This window comes from Anomaloglossus baeobatrachus, chromosome 6 (genome assembly GCF_048569485.1).
Source record: "Anomaloglossus baeobatrachus isolate aAnoBae1 chromosome 6, aAnoBae1.hap1, whole genome shotgun sequence".
Taxonomy (NCBI): Eukaryota; Metazoa; Chordata; class Amphibia; order Anura; family Aromobatidae; genus Anomaloglossus; species Anomaloglossus baeobatrachus.
The window spans coordinates 413,276,737-413,300,103 of record NC_134358.1 but is presented as its reverse complement, the minus strand read 5'-3'; the positions used below and the strand labels follow the sequence as shown (position 1 = coordinate 413,300,103).

General features: G+C 42.3%; 1 protein-coding gene across 3 annotated transcripts in view; it reads right to left on the bottom strand.

Annotated features, from left to right (window-relative positions):
- Positions 1-23,367, bottom strand: part of HECW1 (HECT, C2 and WW domain containing E3 ubiquitin protein ligase 1) — a 498,317-nt gene that overhangs the window by 92,298 nt on the left and 382,652 nt on the right. For all 3 annotated transcript variants that reach the window (XM_075315148.1, XM_075315147.1, XM_075315149.1), the window contains 5 exons: positions 19,201-19,302; positions 14,323-14,473; positions 5,484-5,602; positions 1,676-1,797; positions 264-449 (listed from right to left, as the gene is read on the bottom strand). In XM_075315148.1, the coding sequence (XP_075171263.1) occupies positions 264-449; positions 1,676-1,797; positions 5,484-5,602; positions 14,323-14,473; positions 19,201-19,302 (680 nt within the window). The remainder of the gene's footprint in view (positions 1-263; positions 450-1,675; positions 1,798-5,483; positions 5,603-14,322; positions 14,474-19,200; positions 19,303-23,367) is intronic.

Here is a 23,367-nt window from a genome sequence, read left to right as displayed (position 1 = left end):
GAACATCATGTCTCATCTAATCAAAATCTTGCTCATGTGCACAACTTCATTTCTCCTTGAGCATGTGCAAAAAACGTGAAAACCTCTTTTAATTTGTCTTCTAATGAAGAGTATAAAGCTGTAGACATGAGATGTTAGGATATGTTTAATCAAGACTATAAGACATATGACTTCATTCCTTATCTTAGGTGCACTGAAGCAGTAAAAAGTGATTGGACACAACCTAGAAGCTCCTTATGTCCTGTATGTTCGTAATATCATACCTTTCCTTGTTGATCGGTTTTAATTTCCCAGCCGCGCGGCAACTCCAGTCTTGTGTCCGCAAACATATTAATGAAGTTCACCAAGTCTCTGTTGTGCTGATACCGTTCAAAATTTCTGGCGTCCCTGCGGATTTTCAGAATCATGTGCTTCAAGCAGGTGCTGTTAGTGAAGACTCTGTAGGCACTCTGACATTGACCAAAACATACAATTAAAGATTCATTGTAGTACAATGTTGTCAAATTCTACACATTGAACATTAAAAGACCAAACAATATAGCAAATACTCAACTGGATCTCTTTTCTTTACTTAAAAATATTCAATAATTGATTTAACATTTAAAGACTAAAGGGTGCTTTACACGCTGCAACATCGCTAGCGATATCTAGCGATGTTGTGCGCGATAGCACCCACCCATGCCGCTATTTCGTCATGGGGTGATCGCTGCCGTAGCGAACAATATCGCTACAGCAGCTTTCCACGCACATACCTGCTTAGCGACGTCGCTGGAGACACCAAACAATCTCTCCTTTAAGGAGGCAGTTCGTTCGGCGTCACAGCGGCGTCACTAAGCGGCCGCCCAATAGCAGAGGAGGGGTGGAGATGAGCGGCCGGAACATGCCGCCCACCTTCTTCCTTCCTCATTGCCGGTGGACGCAGGTAAGGAGATGTTCGTCGTTCCTGCGGTGTCACACATAGCGATGTGTGATGCCGCAGGAACAACAAACAACCAGCGTTATGCACCACCAACGATATTATGAAAAGGAGCGACATGTCAACGATCAACGATTTTTGACGTTTTTGCGATCGTTGATTGTCGCTCCTTTTAGTCACACACAACGATATCGCTAATGGCACCGGATGTGCGTCACGAACACCGTGACCCAGACGATATATCGTTAGCGATATCATTGTGTGTAAAGTACCCTTAAGACTAGTGTTTGATGACTGCATTGACAGCTGTCTGTGGATGGATACCTGGCCTTGGTATTTCCCTTTTCATATCTTTAAACTTGTCAAAGAGTTGGATATTGACTAAATGGGCCACTTATTATGGTGGTTATGGTGGTCTCCTTAAAAAGAGCCACTTCTTGGCTGGGCCCTTCCTGGAGGGATATCTGGCTATTGTCTGTGTTAAGACTCCTAACAGAGGCTCCACGGACCTTTTTTGATTTGCATACTTACCAGGAGGCAATGCACCTAGGATTTCACTGTGCTGAGCGCCTTTGATGGCTGCTGGCAGTGTTTTCTCTGGCTGGTCTCCCCGAGATCAGTGATTGTTTTGTCTTGCCGTTGTGTATATACACACACAACTCTTATACACACACATCTCTCATAATCACACAACTTTTCTAGATCAACACCCAACCCTGTCACAATGAACATACATGAAAGACACATACAAATACTCACATAGTTTGCATGTAGCACAGTAAAAAACTCTGGATTGGTAATAAACTTGACAGCTGGAGACTGTAATAACAGGGTTATTTTCTGAGAGTTTATTGGTGTTAATGTTGAATCTCTTCTTAAATCTGTAAAACAAATATATATGCAAACCCCTTACTGTTACAGTTCTATGATGTCAGCACATGGAAAGACTGATGTAATAAAGTACGCTTAAAAAAAAGGACTTATTTGAACAATTTTATATAAAATCTAGACTCTGTCTCTTTGGGACAACAGGACAGTTTTGATACATTAGATTCTTAAAGTTTATTTTGAAAAGTTTTCAAAAGTTTTGACAGGACAGGCTCATTATTGTTTCTACAGAGTCAGCCTATGATGTGAGTATATTCCCCTTTTTTCAGCAATCAATGTAGATCTCAGCATCCCGACCCCCACTGATCAAAACTTTTGACTTGTTACTATGATGTCAAATTGAGATAAAGTTTTTTTAATATGTATAGTTTCTGTTTATCTGAAATCTTTGGTAACATTGTAAGCAATGCATCATTGAAATCAGTGGGGCTTAGAAAGTTGTGCCATTCACATAATGGAGTGACAGTGATTAGGTGATTTATAGTTTACAGCAATACAAGCTTGCAGATCTCTCGTTAACTAAAATATACATTTTCTGTGTACAGAATTGAAAGTGATAGGCAATTTTGTGCCTGTGCCAATAATATAGTTGTCGACACACATAAACTAAATATTGGTCATATTGTGTTACTTGATGGAATTAAAACTTTGAAGGAGTTAATACTTCACAATGTTTTTCTACATTTCAATATTTTAAAAATTAAAAACAAAAATAAACCAATCAAATACAGGCCACCAATCACCAACAGCAATTTCTTATTGTGTGGTTGTGCATTATTTAGAAGTGCTCTCTGAAATGTTAGTTACTTCATAAGTAGGTTCACACGACCATATTTTCACTTCAAGGTCCATGAAAAGGAAAATATCAAATGAACAGCACTAAACCAATGTTATTCCATGGGGCAGCGCAGATAAGCATTTTTTTTTCACGGACAGAAAACACGTGTTGAAAAAAATCACCGCATTGCCTATTTTTTTCGCTATGTCGATTAATACTTGCTCATTCAAGGCTATAAATGGGCAAAAAAAATAGATTCCATACAGAACCAACTATAGCATCCGATTCTTACAGATACATTGCAGTTTTTTCACATGGGAGGCTGTATTCAGTTTTGTAAATTTTTGATAACTGCTGATGTATGAAAACATACAGTATTGTACAAGGATAACAACTGAGAAAAGAATCATCCGTACTTTTTGAATGAGGCTCGGATGATTTTTTTATATGTTCATGTAAACCCAGCCTATCAGTGAAAGAAATGTCTAAACAAGCAATGGTTAATATGTTTTGGTAATAAAAAATACTTTTTCATTTTAATGTGAGCTTGGATATTTTTTAGGTGGGGATCCATTAGGGATTTAAATAGCAAAGTTGGTGACAGTGGAAGTGTAGCGCCCCTGAAACTATCAGGGTGCTACAAGGTTCTGCATCCCCACCAGGATACAGGGCCTACCCCCTTAAGGACCCAGAACCCCAGTGCCGGTACCACCAAAACCCAGGTAATACCAGTTTTCCCCAACAATCCCCCATACAATGGTACTTAGCTAAGGTGGGACCAATGGATGGTCTCCTAGAGTTGGAGCCACTCCAGTCCACTAGTTGACCAGGTGGGAGGGGTAAACTGTGGAGAGTAGTCGGAGTTGAGAGTTGACAGTGGAAGTGGGAAGGTGTGACTGAGCAACGTCTTGACTCGGGTTAACAGTGACCTGGCAGGAGAAGTGGTTGCCGGTGGAGTACGGTGGAGTACTCCCGGAACTACGCACTGACGGGGTACAGGACCCTAGGACAGTAAGGAGCTTCCAGCCGACCTGTTAACACCTGCACAGCAAAGGAGACCATCAAGGACCTTGCTGACCCTGATGAATCCGAAGACTCAGTAGCAAAGGGAGAACCAGGGACAGGACCAGAGAATACATCCCCACAGGGTTCACGCTACCATCAGGCGGACAGAAGTGGACAAACCACAGACCGGGGACCCCCAGTGTTCCATACCACAGGGACCCATTTACCAGAGACAGAGTGCAGGGGAAGAAGATACCAGAGAACCAGACTGGCACTGGGATGAAAGGGACCTGGAGGTGAAACCAGCCGGCCTCGGGCAACCAGTTAACATCTCCGCAGTGAGTAAACCAATTGCACTGAATACCTGTTTGGACTCCTTCTTCCGACGCCCACCGCACCATACACCCGCTGGGGCAATACCCTACATGCGAAGGGACTACTATACTAGCTGCTCATACCGTCAGCCCCAGTAGAGACATTTTGGAGCGGCGGCTCCCTACATATAGCCGCAACACCGCAAGTAGCATCACGAATAAACTTTATTCACCAATCCCCTGTAAATATCCCCATTACAAAAAAGGGCCCAGGGCACGGAACTGGGTAATGGCTACCAAAGTAACATCCCCAAGACGTACACTGCCCGGAACTGGAGTGCCCCATATCCCTGCGTGCTAGAAAAGGAAAGTAAAAAAATTTCATATTTTTATGAGATATGAGGTATGAGACACAAAAAATTAAATTAGTTTTACTACTTCAGGCATATATATGAGGACAGCAGTCACTGGAGAAGGATATCATGGTCAGAAAAATAGAAGAAACAAGTAAAGAGAAAGACTAGCAACCCCATGGCTTCGTACTATCAAGGCACTGGTGGAAACGACCCTAGTGGACCTATCTAGGCTTGCAAAAGATTGATCTTCCTACAGAGCGTTCATCTATCAAGTCACCATGGCTCAAGATCGAGCTGAATACCGTTATAAAAAAGACATTTTGTGATGACTGTTATTAGGTGGCGTTAGATTCTACTAACATACATTAAGTGGAGAAATAGTCAGACAGGCCGAGATCATAAACAACAATACATGGGGGACAGACAGAGACAAGGTCGAAATTCAAGCCAAAGGTCAGGGTTCCAGGAGCGTACATACAAGATACAGGGAGCAGGCGAGGACACGGTCAGGAGGAAGTCTGAGGTCAGAAGCCGGGAAGTCACAGCAGAAACAGGGGAGGACAGGCAAATACAGGTAAACAGCAGTTCGGAGTCGAGAGACCAAGACCTGAACACTGAGCACCACGGGAGACAACAGCACAACTATAAACAGGAAGTACAACTGGTGGAGTCCTGAAATACATGCTCCTTAAAGAAGTAGAGCAATTATCAGGAGCGAGAAGCACCTGTGAGGCACCACCCAGGATCAGCATGAAACCCAGTGCTGTGGAACAACCAGCAGAGCATTCCTGCAAAACGCTCTGCACCATAGACAACATATACCAGCTCTGCAGGAGAGCATGGCAGAACAATACAGAATGTTCTGCACAACGGAATCGTGACACATTTATAAAAAATCCAAGGTTCAGTTAGAACTGTGTATTTGACATAAATGTCCAAAGTGGGAAAACTACTCTATACTACTAATAAACAACTAATTTCCTTAACCTTTAATTAGTTGTGTGGGGTCCAAACAAATTTGTTTCAGTCATATTTCCACATGTATGGAAGATAGGTAACTGTCCGTTTTGGTAGCACGCCTCGCTCCGCAGTGCATTGGAAGACACAGCAGCGACTACACATGCCACAGTGGCCCCCCGCGACTGATAGTGTAAGTATTTTGGTGTGACTAACAAGGTTAATTTTGAGATTAAATCCATTTAAAAGAGCTAATCTTCTAGTGGTACCTGAATTTGGCTGCGATAAGTCAGTCTCTGAGTCACCAATCCCAGGGAGTCTATCATTTCGAGCACCAGCATCTTCTTCTGGCCTTTCTGTTGCAATTGTCCTTTGTATATTCTGATATCTTCATTTTTCATGCATAAAACGTTAAAAGTTACAATTAAAAATTTACAATTAGTACAACAAGAAAAGTGCCATGAATGTATGTATCATAGTTCTGTATGACAAGCCTATGTTGACAATGGTATTACCACTTTTATGAACAATGCAGACAGCTAAAACTATGGAAGGGAAATAAGTATATTGCTTTGTAAGATAATGGTAGTTTAACACTATGTTTGCAGTGTAAGGAATTTTGGTCAATTGGTGACCATCAGTTACTGCCTTCTAGTCATTCAAGCTGTTCTGTATTGGTAGAAATAAAAACTGATTATTGTTTTCTGATCCTTGCAGAGACACTCCTGTTTAGCATTATTTATTTAAAAAGTTTTCATGGAGAAAAGTGGTGGAAAGCTATGACAGGTGACACCTCAAATGGTGGTGTAAAAGTAATGAGTTAATATTAATTATATGTGTTTTATCATCAGTCCAGAATACTTATACTGAACATTGTTGTCCATAAAAACAAGCTATCACCTGTCCACAGGATAAGTGGTAGGAGTCAGAACACTGTGACCAGCACCAATCTGAAAAATGAGGCACTTATCCTCTTTAGAATGGAGTGTCAGTGTGCATGCTCGATCAATGCTCAATTCATTCCCTATGAGGCTGCCCAGTCCTTTTCTATCAGACCCATAGAGAATGGGCATTCATCCTGCCATTCCATTTAGTAAAGGAGATAAAAGTGCCCTGTAGGGGACATCATTTTCCTGTTCTGCCGATTGGGGTATGTCCTAGTGGTTAGCTATCCACCGATCAGTAAATTATTATCAAGTGCTTGGTTAGGTGATAACTTGTCTTTAGAGATAGGTGAATCCGCAGATGTTCGGGTTTGGCAGGAGTTTACCTGAACTTGAACCCGGACTCTGAACTCCATGTAAGTTTACAGGGAACCAAACTTAAGTGTTATAAAATGGTGTTGGTAAGGGCTAGAGGGCTTCAAAAGGAAGCATAATGGGAGTTAAAGCAGGACAATTATATTTACAGAGTTTCCACACAGCTGTCACATTGCTTCTGGGTCCACTCATTAAAGCTCATGAATATTCACTGCTTTGCCACCCACCCTCTGTGACAGCATCTGTGATTGGTTGCAGTCAGACTGCTGGCGTTTGTGCCTGGTTGCTCTCATACTAGCTGTCTGGGTCCACAAAGTGAGGTTTAAAAATAAATAAATAATTGGAAAGAATGACATGTGATCCTCATATTTTGATACGCAGCTCAGATAAAGCCCCCAGCTGTGTGCCTTATCCTGGCTGTATATCAAAATACGAGGGACCCAATGCGGCTTATTAAAAATTATTTAAATAAATAATTTAAAAAATGACATGAGGTTCCCTCCAATTTTGATACTTAGCCATGATAAAGCAGACAGGGAGGACAAATTCACAGGCCAGGGAGGCCCATGGTTATTGGACCCTCCCAGGCCTAAAAATAGCAGCCTGCAACCAACCCGGAATTGGCACATCCATTATATGCGCCAATCCTGGCGCTTTACACTGTTCATCCCGATTGCCCTGGAGTGGTGTCAATCAGGGTAATATAAGAGGTTAATGACTGCTGTAATTTGTCAAAAAAAATCACAGCTTTCTTCAAGCCCGATGTTAATAATGAGAAGGGGTCTATGAGGCCCCCATTACTAATTGTGTAAGTAAAAAGAAATAAACACAAAAAAACAGAGAAACATCCTTTACAAAAAAACAAACAAAAAAACCCATCCTCTTTCTCCAATTTATTAACTCCTAAGACACTCCTGCAGGTCCGACGCAATTCACAGGCACGACATCCAACAATGACCCCGGCACTGCTATGTGTGCTCATATTAGAAATCTTGAACTCAGTGAAGTCACCTCAGGTGAACTCTATGGACTCACCTGAGGTGAACTTACCAGCTTAGGCTGTGTGCGCACATTGAGTAGTTGGTTGCAGAAATTTCTGCACCAAATCTGCATCTCCTGGCAGAAAAATGTATCAAAACAGTTTTGGCGCGTTTTTCTGCGAGGAGATGCAAATTTGGTGCAGCATTTTGTAACAAATCTGCATCTCCTGGCAAAAAAACACACCAATAACGCAATGCACTTTTGACGCATTTTTCTGACAGGAGATACCAAATTGGTACAGAAGTTTCTGCAACCAAATGCTCAATATGTGCACTTACAGTGGGGAAAAAAAGTATTTAGTCAGCGACCAATTGTACAAGTTCTCCCACTTAAAGAAATGAGAGAGGCCTGTAACTGACATCATAGGTAGACCACTAGTAAGAGACAAAATGAGAAATAAATGCAGAAAATAACCTTGTCTGATTTGGCAAGATTTTTTTTGCAAATTATGATGGAAAATAATTATTTAGTCATCTAAAAACACGCAAGATTTCTTGCTCTCACAGACCTGTAACTTCTTTAAGAGGCTCCTCTGTCCTCCACTCTTTACCTGTAATAATGGCACCTTTTTGAACTTGTTATCAGTATAAAAGACAGACCTGTACACAACCTCACACAGTCCCACGCCAAACTCCATTATGGTGAAGACCAAAAATCTTTCAAAGAACACCAGAAACAAAATTGTAGCCCTGCACCAGGCTGGGAAGACTGAATCTGCAATAAGCAAGCAGCTTGGTATGATGAAATCAACTGTGGGAGCAATAATAAGAAAATGGAACACATACAAGACCACTGATGATCTCTCTTGATCTGGAGCTCCATGCAAAATCTCACCCCGTGGGGTCAAAATGATCACAAGATCGGTGAGCAAAAATCCCAGAACCACATGGGGAAACCAAGTGAATGACCTGCATAGAGATGGGACACTGAAATAAAGGCTACCATCAGTAACACACTACGCCGCCAGGGACTCAGATCCTGCACTGCCTGATGTGTTCCCCTGCTTAAGCCAGTACATATCCGGGCCCATCTGAAGTTTGCTTGAGAGCATTTGGATTATCCAGAAGAGTATTGGGAGAATGTCATGTGGTCTGAAGAAACCAAAGTAAAGCTGTTTGGTAGAAACACAACTTGTTTCTGTGTTTGGAGGAGACATAATGCTGAGTTGCTCCCAAAGAACACCATACCCACTGTGAAGCATGGGAGTGGCAATATCATGCTTTGGGGCTGTTTCTCTGCAAAGGGAACAGGACGACTGATCCGTGTACATGAACGAATGAATGGGGCCATGTATCATGAAATTTTGAGTGCAAATCTCTTTCCATCAGCAAGGGCACTGAAGATGAAACGTGGTTGGGTCTTTCAGCATGATAATGATCCCAAGCACACCAACCAGGGCAACGAAGGAGTGGCTTTGTAAGAAGCATATCACGTTCCTGGAGTGGCCTAGCCAGTCTCTAGATCTCAAACCCTTAGAAAACCTTTGGAGGGAGTTGAAAGTCTGTGTTGCCCAGCGACAGGCCCAAAACATCACTGCTGTAGAGGAGATCTGCATGGAGGAATGGGCCAACATACCACCAACAGTGTGTGCCAACCTTGTGAAGACTTACAGAAAACGTTTGACCTCTGTCATTGCCAACAAAGGAAAAATATTGAGATTAACTTTTGTTATTGACCAAATACTTATTTTCCACCATAATTTGCAAAAAATTCTTGCCAAATCAGACAAGGTTATTTTCTGGATTTGCTTTCTCATTTTGTCTCTCATAGTTGTTGTCTACCTATGATGTCAATTACAGGCCTCTGTCATCTTTTTAAGTGGGAGAACTTGCACAATTGGTGGCTGACTAAATACTTTTCTTCACCACTGTAGCCTAAGAGCCGCTTTACACGCTGCGACATCAATATCATTTTCTGGCGATATTGAGCGCGATAGCACCCACCCCGGTTGTACGGCCGATATGTGGTGATCACTGCCATAGCGAACATTATCGCTACAGCAGCGTCACACGCACATACCTGCTCTGTGACGTCGCTGTGACTGGCGAACAATCCCTCCCTCAAGGGGGAGGTGCTTTCGGCGTCACCACGACGTCACCACAACGTCACTTAGCAGCCGACCAATAGAAGCGGAGGGGTGGAGATGAGCGGGACGTAACATCCCGCCCACCTCCTTCCTTCCTCATTGCCGGCGGCCGCAGGTAAGGTGAGGTTCCTCGTTCCTGCGGTGTCACACATAGCGACGTGTGCTGCCGCAGGAACGACGAACAACATCGTACCTGCAACAGCAACGATAATTGAGAATGGACCCCCATGTCACCGATTAGCGATTTTGAACGTTTTTGCAACGATTCAAAATCGCTCATAGGTGTCACATGCAACGACATCGCTAACGCGGCCGGATGTGCGTCACAAATTCCGTGACCCCAACGAGATCACTTTAGCGATGTCGTAGCGTGTAAAGCGGCCTTAAGCTGGTAATGTGGCACTGAATTCAATGAGCTCACCTGATGCCACAGCTGGCTGTTTGCAGGGTTCCCCAGCTGTGACCTCAGTTGAACTCAGCTTAGGTGAACTTAATTTCGGATTACTGGATTATGCTATGGTCACACGTTAAGTATTTGGTTGCAGACATTTCTGCACCAAATCGGCATCTCCTGGCAAAAAAACGCATCAAAAACAGATTAAAACCGGATTGCATTTTTGGTGCGTTTTTGTGACAGGAGATGCAGATTTGATGGAGAGATTTCTGTAACCAAATACTTAACATGAGCACATAGCCTAAGCTGATAATCTGGCACTGAGTTCATAGAGTTTACCTGAGGTGAGTTCAATGAGTTCATCTGAGGTGAGTTCATCTTTGGTCACAGCTGGGATACCATGGGAACTCACAGCTGTGACCTTAGGTGAACTCACTGACATCACCACTTACAACGGTGACTCCATCAGTGTGTCCCTGATGCCACAGTGCTTGGTCATGTTTTCTATTGTGACCGCGCACTGTGACCTCAGATGTAGCAGATCCGGAATCAACATGGGACATTGTGGTGTGGATAACATTGGACCTGCACTGTTTTGGGGGTTAATAAACTGGAAAAAGATGGGGTTTTTTTCACTAAAGGATTTTTCTCTTTGTTTTGTGTTTTGTTTCTTTTTACTTACACGATTAATATTGGGGGACTCATAGACCCCTACCCATTACTAATCAATGGCTTTGTCGCAGCCGTGATTCTTTGACAAATGAAAGCTGTCATTAATCCTTTATATTACCCTGATTGCCACCGCTCCAGGGCAATCGGAATGAAAAGGGTAAAGCACCAGGACTGGCACATCTAATGGATGTGCCAATTCTGGTGCAGCTGCTATTTTTAGGCTGGGGTGGGCTAAATAAACATGGGCCTCCTCAGCCTGAGAATAACAGCTTCCAGTTGTCCACTTTATCTTGGCTGGGTATCAAAATTGGAGGGATCCCATACCAGATTTTAAAATTATTTAACTAAATAATTTTAAAAAGCTGCATACGGTCCCACATATTTTGATACACAGCCAAGAAAATGCACATTGCTGGGGTCCGCAGCTTCCAGCTGTCTGCTTTATCTGAGCTGGGTATTAAAATACAGGGGACTCTATGCCATTTTTTCAATTATTTATTTATTTTTACACTCCACTCCTGAGACCCAGACAGCCAGTGTGAGTGCAACCGATCACAGATGCTGTCATAAAGGATTGGCGGGGGAAGCAGTGAATATTCAAAAGATTTAATGAGCAGAACCAGAAACAGTGTTATAGCTGTGAGGAAACTCAGTAAAAAAATTTCTATTTTATTCCCCGTTTTGCTTCCTTTTTTTAATTTTTTTTTTTTATCCAGGTGGCCAAATCTGAACAGGAACAGTGTTTGGTGTCCGTGCACAGACACTAGATATCCGGTACGGACCCCGAACGTAACATTTCAGGTTTTCTCATCACAAACCATTTACTAGGATAAGCTGTCACTTAATAACTGGTGACACTGCAGCACCTTCCCTGTCATTACCTGCACATAGGAGCTCAAAGCCACTAAGCTATGCAGTGAACTGTAAACTACCTAATTTACCTGAATGGTCAATATACCACAAACGTGAGTACACCCCTCACATTTTTGTACATATTTTATTATATATCTTTCATGGAGATATGACACTTTGATTCTAGTGTACAGATTGTATAACAGCGTAAATTTGGTGTGCCCTCTAAATAACTCAACACACAGTCATTAATGTTTAAACCGCTGGTAACAAAAGTGAATACACCCCTAATTGAAAATGGCCAAATTGTACCCAAAGTGTTAATATTTTGTGTAGCCACCATTATTTTCAAGTACTACCTTAACGATCTTGGGCATGGAGTTCACTAGAGCTTCACAGGAGACACTGGAATCCTCTTCCACGCCTCCAAGATGACATCAGAGAGCTGGTGGATGTTAGAGACCTTGCGCTCATCCACCTTCCAGATGAGGAATCCCCACAGATGCTCAATGGGATTTAGGTCTGGAAACATGCTTAGCCAGTCCAGCGCTTTTACCCTCAGTTTATTTAGCAAGGCAGTGGTCGTCCTGGAGGTGTGTTTGGGGTCGTTATCATGTTGGTATACTACTCTGCGGCCCAGATACTGAAGTCAGGGGATTATGCTCTGCTTCAGTACTTGGCATTCATGGTTCCCTGAATGAAGTGTAACTTCTCACAGTCGGCAACACGCAGGAAGCCCCAAAACATGATACTCCCACCATCATGCATGACTGTAGGCAAGACACTCTTGTCTTTGTCCTCCTCACTTGGTTGCCTCCACACACGCTTGGCACTATCTGAACCAAATAAATTTATCTTGGTTTCATCAGTCTACAGGACATGCTTCCAGTAATCCATGTCCTTAGTCTGGATGTCTTCAGCAAACTTTTGTGGGCTTTATAGTCAATCATCTTTAGAAGAGGCTTCCTTCTGGGACGACAGCCATGCAGACCAATTTGATGCAGTGTGCAGCCGGAGTATGGTCTGAGCATTGATTGGCTGATGTGGCCATTTTCACTTAGGGGTGTACTCACTTTAGTCGGAAGTGGTTTAGACATTCATGGCTGTGTGTTGATTTATTTAGAGGGCACATCAAATTTACACTGTTATACAATCTGTACACTGACTACTTTACATAGTATCAAAGTGTCATATCTTCAGTGTTGTCAAATGAAAAGATATAATAAAATCTTTACAAAGATATGAGAGGTGCACTCAGATTTGTGATATTCTGGATCTGTGTTGTAAGCCCTCTGAACAGCTGGTGGCTGACCTTTAGGACGCCAAACAATCATAAAATGATGGCATATTCCAATACTAATAGTATAAACACAAATCTATAGCAATACATATATTACATCCAATATACTGTATACATGTAACCTAGCTTAGAATATTCCCTTATTCTGACTTTGTTAATTAAAGAGACACAAACAGTAGAGTTAACTATAGTATGTTCAATATTTCAGCTTTACATAAGGCATGCGGGATTTAGCTCTGCCATAATTGTGATTAGTGACGGTTCCAGCAGTAAGATTCCCAGCAATTAAGCATATGTTTTGTGACAGCATGGTTGATAAAACTTTTTGATATGGATAATTCCATTAATGCAATACAGTGGAACCTTGGTTAACGAGAATAATCTGTTCTAGGACTGTGCTTGTTAACCAAGTTACTCGTTCAGCAAAGCAAGATTTCCCATAGGAAATCATTGCAATGCAGACAATTCATTCCACAACTTGTTCAATGTCCCTTCCTGGTCCCCTATTGTGCCATTCCAAACACGTACAAACCCGCACAAACACACACATACACATATTATGCTTACCTTACCATCTGTTCCCTCGCCGGCCTCCTGCAACTTGTAGTTCGCCAGTACAGGCTGTGTATCGGGTAATCATCGTGACCGATGCCGGACCTTCCGCTCCCAGCGCGCTGACATCAAAGGCAGGAGCCGCTTGCCTCTGATTGGCCAGTGCGCTACCTTGAGTAGTGGCTGACAGGGGAAGTAACTCCCTCGTCGCGATGGTTACCGGATACACATCCTGTAGCGGCGAACTACAAGATCCATGAGACCGGTGATGTAACGGAAGGTAAGGTGAACATAATATGTGTCCCTTCCGTTCCATCGCCGGCCTCATGGTTCTTGTAGTTCGCCGCTACAGGATGTGTATCGGCAAGCATCGCTACGAGGGTGGGCCTTCCCCTGTCAGCCGCTACTCAAAGGCAGCGCCCTGGCCAATCAGAGGCAAGCGGCTCCTTCCTTTGACATCAGCGCGCTGGGAGCGGAAGGTCCAGCATCGGTCGCGATGGTTACCCGATACACAGCCTGTACCGGCGAACTACAAGTTCCAGGAGGCCGGCGAGGGAACGGAAGGTAAGGTGAGCATAATATGTGTGTGTGTTTGTGCGTGCGTGTTTGTTTGTGTGTGTTTGTGATTGTGTATGTTTGTGTGGACTGCACGAGCGGGTCAGAGCGCGGTGGATGTACGCAGTCGGAAGTGTGTGCGGTGAGTATTTTGCTCGCACAGCAAAGCTTGCTCGTAAACCGAGTTACAAATTTACAGCAAGTTTTGCTCGTTAAGGGAAATACTCACTAACTGGGTTACTCGTTAAGCAAGGTTCCACTGTAATCACAATTTTAAAATTGTGACTATTGTTTATCGGGGACAAGTATTCCTTGACTACGAACTGACATTTTTTTTTATATTACCATACATACTGCTACATATTTGCTTTCCAGATATACCTAGTCTAACACTAACCTGCGGTTTAATTGCTCCATCTGCTGGATGGACCCAGACCTACTTATTCCATCTGGTGTTGCAGCTGTTGTAGGCCTCTGCCATGTTGTAGTGCGGTTCACATGATCCACGTAAAACACCCTGCCGTGGCTGTCAATTCGAGCCTCCCAGTCTAGATTGCACAGAAAGAGGTTAGCAACAACATTTTAAAAATAGGTGTATATTTATTCATATCAATCTCACTTTTATTGTACTAAATAGCAATGAGTGAGCACTACCATGCTTGGGAGCTTGGTACTCGTAACCAGCAGTCAGATGCTCAGACGGGCTCGACTCATGTATGGAGTATAATGGAAGATTTTCTGAAAACATGCTTGAGTTGCTCATTGATTTCCATTATACTCAGTACATGAGTCGAACCCGTCCAAGCATCCGACTACTCGTTACGAGTACCGTGCACCTGGGCATGGTAGTGCTCAATCATCACTAATACTAAAATATTTTGTAATATTTTTATTGCTCTGGAAAGATGTATGAAAATAATTTTCGCTAATAAATAGTAAAATTGGTGAGGTGGTATACTTTGCTACTGTGTAATATTAAAGGGTAGCTGATGTAGTCTGTCCATGAGGTCGGTCTTTGGTGGCTTCTTCACGTTCCGCTAGACTGGTAGGTCTCTCCTTATACACACATAAGGGAAAGACTTGCAACCTGAGACCTGCCCCTTGAATTAGTTATCCGAGACACTTGGTCCAAAGTAGGGTTTTCAAAGTATCTTTTCTCTGAAACACTACAACATTTCCTGATGAAGCAGCTTGAAAAAATCCCAAAGGCTTGTAAAGCTGTCATCCACGTAAAAGGGGTATTTTGAGGAATTTATGCTTTAACACTACACATTGTGGTTTGTTTCACATGTGTGTCTTTACTACTTGTTTCCATATGTGTTCATTTATGGTTTTGCCACCTCTAGATGAATCTACAATGTACAAGGATAACCACTGCATGAACAGATGTGTCAAAACTTTTGACTGGTACTGTATATATGTAAATAACTATATATATATATATATATATATATATATATATATATTTTTTTTTTTTTTTTTTTTTTTTTGTTCATTTAGTATGGTTCTCCTCATCAAAATAGTGCTCAAAGGTGAACATATTTTTTAAGTAAATAGTTTTTCTGGGTCAAAGGTATAAAGGCTACTTTACACACTGCGATATCGGTCCCGATATCGCTAGTGTGGGTACCCGCCCCCATCTGTTGCGCGACACGGGCAAATCGCTGCCCGTGCCGCACAACATCGCCCACAGCCGTCACACATACTTACCTGTCCGGCGACGTCGCTGTGACCGGCGAACCGCCTCCTTTCTAAGGGGGCGGTCCGTGCGGCGTCACAGCGACGTCACTGAAACGTCACTGAACCGCCGCCCAATAGCAGCGGAGGGGCGGAGATGAGCGGGACGTAACATCCCGCCCACCTCCTTCCTTCCGCATAGCGGCCGGGAGGCAGGTAAGGGGAGCTTCCTCGTTCCTGCGGCGTCACACGCAGCGATGTGTGCTGCCGCAGGAACGAGGAACAACCTCGTTACTGCTGCAGTAACGAGATTTGAGAATGGACCCCCGTGTCGCCGATTAGCGATTTTGCACGTTTTGGCAACGATGCAAAATTGCTTATCGGTGTCACACGCAACGGCATCGCTAATGCGGCCGGATGTGCGTCACGAATTCCGTGACCCCAACGACTCCGCATTAGCGATGTCGTAGCGTGTAAAGCCCGCTTTAGTCTTGTGAATCTATAGAGTTTATAAAGGTATTCCTATCTTAGGCATTGATGGTATACTATTCAAAACAGAAGTAAACTGACGTTTTTTACCACTGAATTATTAGAGAGCCTGTGCTTTTCTCTTTTTGTTAAGAACCCCATACATATTAAACTAACTTGGCCAAACCTGACGATATTGGCGGCATCAGCTGACAACATAATGTCCTCTGGAGCCAACAGATGATTAAAACTGCCCAACCATTTTTCCTTTTTTTTCTAGAGATTTCTCAGCGCTCCCGCACCCCAACAGAGTGTTAGACATTCTGCTATATCATGCCATCACATCAATACAGTACAGCAATCTGATTTATCACTGTGACTTTGACAGTATCACTATCTTAAAGGCATATCCTTACACAAGAATCTATTGTGTCTGATGAAGACCTAAATATAGAGCTCGAAATGTTCTTAGATTAATTTTTGGTGTGCCAAGTTCTCTTGTATTTAATGACGGGTTTGAAGCCTTCTTGAGCACCCATAATTCCAAGTGTGCCATAAACCTTATTCTACATGTACGTGTTCAGCTGAGTTGAACGTTCATGTACATGGAGGAATTAGGAGAGATAGCTGTGGGTCAAAGGATTGTTCAGCCCACAGTTATTTGTCTTCTGGAGCTTTTAATTCCATGAACTATACAGTCATATGAAAAAGTTTGGGCACCTTTATTAATGTTAACCTTTTTTCTTTATAACAATTTGGGTTTTTGCAACAGCTATTTCAGTTTCATATATCTAATAACTGATGGACTGAGTAATATTTATGGATTAAAATGAGGTTTATTGTACTAACAGAAAATGTGCAATCCGCATTTAAACAAAATTTGACCGGTACAAAAGTATGGGCACCCTTATCAATTTCTTGATTTGAACACTCCTAATTACTTTTTACTCACTTACTAAAGCACTAAATTGGTTTTGTAACCTCATTGAGCTTCGAACGTCATAGGCAGGTGTTCAGGGGAAGGATACAAAAAGTTGTCTCAGAGATTTAAACTGTCAGTTTCCACTGTGAGGAACATAGTAAGGAAATGGAAGAACACAGGTACAGTTCTTGTTAAGCCCAGAAGTGGCAGGCCAAGAAAAATATCAGAAAGGCAGAGAAGAATGGTGAGAACAGTCAAGGACAATCCACAGACCACCTCCAAAGACTTGCAGCATCATCTTGCTGCAGATGGTGTCAATGTGCATCGGTCAACAATACAGCACGCGTTCCACAAGGAGAAGCTGTATGGGAGAGTGATGCGAAAGAAGCTGTTTCTGCAAGCACGCCACAAACAGAGTCACCAGAGGTATGCAAAAGCACATTTGGACAAGCCAGTTACATTTTGGAAGAAGGTCCTGTGGACTGATGAAACAACGATTGAGTTGTTCGGTCATACAAAAAAGAGTTATGCATGAAGGCAAAAAAACACGGCATTCCAAGAAAAGCACTTGCTACCCACAGTAAAATTTGGTGGAGGTTCCATCATGCTTTGGGGCTGTGTGGCCAATGCCAGCACCGGGAATCTTGTTAAAGTTGAGGGTCGCATGGATTCAACTCAGTATCAGCAGATTCTTGACAATAATGTGCAAGAATCAGTGATGAAGTTGAAGTTACGCAGGGGATGGATATTTCAGCAAGACAATGATCCAAAACACCGCTCCAAATCTACTCAGGCATTCATGCAAAGGAACAATTACAATGTTCTGGAATGGTCATCCCAGTCCCCAGACCTGAATATCATTGAAAATCTGTGGGATGATTTGAAGCATGCTGTCCATGTTCGGCGACCATCAAACTTAACTGAACTGGAATTGTTTTGTAAACAGGAATGGTCAAATATACCTTCATACAGGATCCAGGAACTCATTAAAAGCTACTGGAAGCGACTAGAGGCTGTTATTTTTGCAAAAGGAGGATCTACAAAATATTAATGTCACTTTTATGTTGAGGTGCCCATACTTTTGCACCGGTCAAATTTTGTTTAAATGCGGATTGCACATTTTCTGTTAGTACAATAAACCTCATTTCAATCCAGAAATATTACTCAGTCCATCAGTTATTAGATATATGAAACTGAAATAGCTGTTGCAAAAACCCAAATTGTTATAAAGAAAAAAGGTTAACATTTATAGGGGTGTCCAAACTTTTTCATATGACTGTAATATAGACATATTTTAGTGAAGCACTTTCTCCTCATATCTGAGGGTCCAGAAGGATTAATAAGTTAGATGAGAAAAGCACTGTAAGAATAGTTAGTCAAACTTTTTTTCCGTCCAAATAGTTAGAGCATGCTGAACTATTCTAGTCAGTAAAAGAAAAGTAAGCATGACAGACTTAATAAAATAAAATTTGGAAAAAATATAATGGGCAATAAAGAATGTGGATCCTTCATGTCATTCATGGATGACATGGCACCAATGTCAACAGCTGAAATGAGAAAACACAGTGGGTCTTATCTGGTTATACAGGTAGAAGTGCTGTCCTATGTGTTCACCTTGGGGTGAAAAAGACAAGTATGTAAAATAAAGGCTGATGCAGTTCCATGGGCTCCATGAGTCAGGTGATCGATCAGAATGGAAATACTGTAAGGCTGGTTTCACACTACGTCTTTTTAACATCCGTTAAAAACGTTTTTTTAACGGAAGTACGGATCCTGTGCAAATCCGTTTTCACTGCAATGCATTTTCAATGGACTCGCGTCCACCTGCGTTTGCATGCGTTTGCGTCCGTTAGACGCAGGATCCGTCCTTTTGCGTTATTTTGACATGTTTCAAAAACGCAACATGTAGCGTTTTTGAGCTCCGTCCAAAAACATCCAGTGCAGGATCCTGCAAAATAACATATACGTTTGCATACGTTATTTGCTATAAAAGCAGGATCCGTACTTCCGCTAAAAAAACGTTTTCAGCGGATGTTAAAAAGACGTAGTGTGAAACCAGCCTAACATGTATTGACCTGCGCTGCCGTCAGGAATATCTTCTTGATGACAGAGGAGGCCAATACACGTTACTTTTTCTGATCGATATGACACCAATGTCAACAGAGTTCTACAGAAGGAACAAAAAAATGAAAGACAAAAATTCTTTACTTGGAGGAAGAGGCTCGTCAATGGTAGGGTAGTGATGATGGTCTGCTCTCAGAGAAGGCAGCTGACTGACCGGCGGGGTGCTGTGCGGTAAGGGACAGTCACCTAGAAAAAAGAAAGCAGGAAAGAAAAGTGTGGTACAAATGCAAAAATATTTATATGATTTTCCATTACAGATGCTAATTCATATATCATATAAACTCTAGATTCAGATGTCGTTGATGCAAAATGGTGATAGTGTTTAATGCTATTGAAGATAATCAGCAGGTACTAAAAACTCTACTAGGAGTCCCATACTGCAGAAGCGCTGCAAATTTCTAGTAAATACACAATACTGCAGAAATACTACAAAATTATTCTAACAGTCCCATACTGCAGAATTTCCTGCACATGTCCAATAACGCACTCATACTGCAGAAGTGCTGCAAACCTCTACTAATGGTCCCATACTGCAGAAGTGCTGCAAACCTCTACTACTGGTCCCATATTCAGCAAGTACTAAAAACTCTACTAACAGTTCCATACTGCAGATGTACTGCAAAACTCTACTATCAGCATACCTCCCAACTTTTTAAGAACAGAAAGCGGGACAAATTATGACCGCACAACTAGCCACACTGCAAGCCATACCAGTATACCACTTCTTTCTACCCTGGCAAGAGGTGATGAGGGGCGGAGGCAGGTAGGGAAATTAGATAGATGCCCAGGACTGCAGAGCATAGAACCAAATGCTGGACCGTTCTGCTGTATCCAGGATGGTTGGGATAATAGATGATTGGGACGGACTGATTCCCAGAACTCCAGTACAGGTCAGTGGCACCTGGCAACTGTACAGGAGGCTGTGAGTCTCTTACCTTCCGGAGTCTCCGGCGCGACTTTTGATTATCCGGGGCTGGAACAATGTTATCTGTATGCCAAACTCGTCTCTAATTAGGACTTATGGATTTAGCAGCCAGAATGTTCTCATCCTGATGTAAGCTTTGCTATATATATCTGGAATTTTGCGTCTGTAAGGCCGTGTTCACATGTTAGATAAATACTGTGTCTTTTGTTTTCTGTATGTGAGGAAGCTTTCCTGGGTGTAAAACCTGCACTTCAGTAAGTGACACTGCTGTTAGATTCCTGAGTGACCTTAGGCACCCTTAGTGATGTTTGCGGGCTGACTCAGGAACTGTTGTGGTAGTCGCGATCTCCTGCGAGACTTCATAAGTGCGAGCGGTGCCAGCAGTGAGGGAATCTGACGTCAGACTCCAGGGCTTCCACGATCACTTTCTCCCGGCCGTGTGACAGCGGCGGGGAGGTCCCTGGAGTGACTTTAGTCAACCTTAGTCATGGCAGCAGGCTGACTCGGGAACTCTCGCGGGTCTCCCTCTCTTCAAGAGGTTGTAGCAGATCATGGTCTGCTCTGGATTATCCACGGATATGTTTTTGGGGCTAATTAAATGTGTTAAAGGCTGTGTGTATTTTTATTGTAAATAAACATACTGTGTATGTAGTTTTTTGTATCTCTCTCTTTCTCTCTCTCTCGTCAGTGCCACCATGTCTCGTGTTGTCTCGTCGCTCACCGCAACATCGCTCAAGGCATGGCGATGTCAGGAAAGGGCGGACATACCCGGCCACGCCTCCTTACTGCTCTGTGACATCGCACATGTGTAATTTAAAACACCAACACCTCATTTGCACTCATATGCTGGGGTAGTGGTGTGCGGGTCTCTGATGCTAATAAGCTGAATAAGCTTATCAAGAAGGCAAGCTCCGCTGTTGGCTGCAATCTGGACTCTTTTGAGGAGGTAGTGGAGAGAAGAACTCTGAAAAAGTGTATGGCGATTATGAATAATAATGCACATCCATTATATGAGCTATTCATGGACAGAAGAGCACCTTCAGTAACCGGCTAATCCTTCTGAGGTGTAAGAAGGAAAAATATAGGAAATCATTTGTGCCAACTGCTATGGGAATGTACAACAATAACATTAGTGTTAAATCATCAAGGTGAATGTCTACTTTATTTTTTCTACTTTCAGTTTACCCGCTGTGTATGTCCTAATCTAATGTATAATGTTCTCCTGTCAACTCTACTGTCTTGTCAATTATGTAATTCATGTTATGATTTAAGTTGTGCTGCTGTGATACCATAATTTCCCACGGGATCAATAAAGTGTATTGTATCGTATCGCATCGTATCATTATACCTGGATGTGGTATGGGTAGCACAATGTTAGACTGGGAACAGAATTGTGCTTACTCAGCCCACAATTTGGGTTCCGCCTGCACTGTTATCCCTGGTTACCATGGCTATTATGTGGGCGCAAGCTGCGGCTGTGCAACTGACAGTGCCGCAGTGCATTGTGGGATACGGTTACATCCGCAACTGGCAATTATGTATGTAGATTGTATGTATTTTGTATTGTGACATCTGGAGATAGATCTGCTTTAAATTTACAATGTATGAAATATAGCAAGCCTGGAAATGTACTGTAGATATAGACCTTGATAACCCCTCAATTTCAAACCTTTTCATGGCACATGACTATTAACCAAGGATCAAAAGCAGTTATGGTTTTACATAATGTACAAGATACAGTCTAAGATCATTAACAATCATTAAGATTTCCATCACTCAATTAAATAATTCAAGTATGCAGCAAAAAAAGAGAGAAAACGTAGAAAGGACAGTGGAGTACATGGAGAGGTTTTTATGGCAGCTGTGACATAACTAGCACATTTAGGTGAGTCAAAAAGCTTGAATCTACAGTTTATTTCCATTCAGAAAAATCCGCTGCATATTGTAGTACCAAATATTGTGGACAATATTCTGTGACATCTTATGCAGATGCTATAGTGTAATTTGAACGGTGTTGTATATCTGACCCTTTACACACAAGTTGTTGGAATATTTACACTATTTCTGTAGAAAGGACAGTACGTCCATGTGAACGTACCCTAAATCTGCTACAATATCAAAATTAGATTAATTCTTCCATTTGTAAGGTGGCATGCTGCCATGTAATCATTACTCTTAAGCCTATCTTCTCGCTTGAAATTTAAAGGGAATTTGTCACCAGGTTTTTGCTATGTAATCTGAGGACTACATGCTGTAGGGGTTAAACAACAAAAATCAACTATGCCTCTCTTATCAGGCTGTGTGCTGTTTACTTAAACTAAAGGCTTTATTACCTAGTGATTATCACTACTTCACTACAATGTCACATGCACAGCAATCTGACACGTTCCCTCCTGTGATTGACATCTCACTGTCAATGTACAATCTCTATTAAGAGCCTGGTGTGGGTAGGACAGCTCTGTCAACCCCGCTAGATGAGTAAAACTAAAAATTAAGATCATATCAGATTGGCTGCACCCAGTAATCTAAGTGATGCATCGTTGGATTCAGGATGTCCTTGCCTACATTGTGTTGCTCTCAAAAAACGTGCTGACAAATTCCCTTTAAAGGTATGTTAAATAAAGCTTTTGGATTGCACAATGAAAACAAACCCAACTTTCTTTTATTCTTTACAGTATGTCTCGATTCTTTTCAAAAATATTTAAGTTGATTTTAAAAACAGGAAAGAACTGAAACAAAGAGGCTTAATAGAAACTTGTAGAACTGTTTCTGAGGCTGGGTTCACACAACCGTATTGTGCTATATGCTAATCAGACTTTGATCAGCCTTTGGTCAGAGTTTGATCAGAATCTGATCAGAATGGGATCCGGTTCTCCCAGTCGGAGGAAAAAATCGGACATGTGCTCCGCCTAATTGAATAACATTGGTTCTGAGTGCAATCTAATTTATTTGGTCATCTGCATGAGCCGTCTTAGAAAACTTAATAATAAATATAACACAAAAAAAAAAATGATGCTTAAAACCTTTAGAACATGTACTTCTACACATTCAAGGAGGGACAAAGTATTGATTAGAAAATGAGCTCTGCAGAGGCCTCTTTCACATATCCGTGAAAAACCACACACATTTTGCACGGACACGTAAAAGGTATGTATGGCCCTCCTTGTGTCGTGATTTTGTTACATGAGTGTTCTCTGTGTGCTATCAGTGATAATACATGAAGAACAGGAACTTTATGCTCACCTGTCCCTCGTGGGGATGATGTCTTCCGCTCTGCAGCCTCCGACCCTGCTGACTTTCTGCTGCTGCTTCCGGTCCTCGGTGCA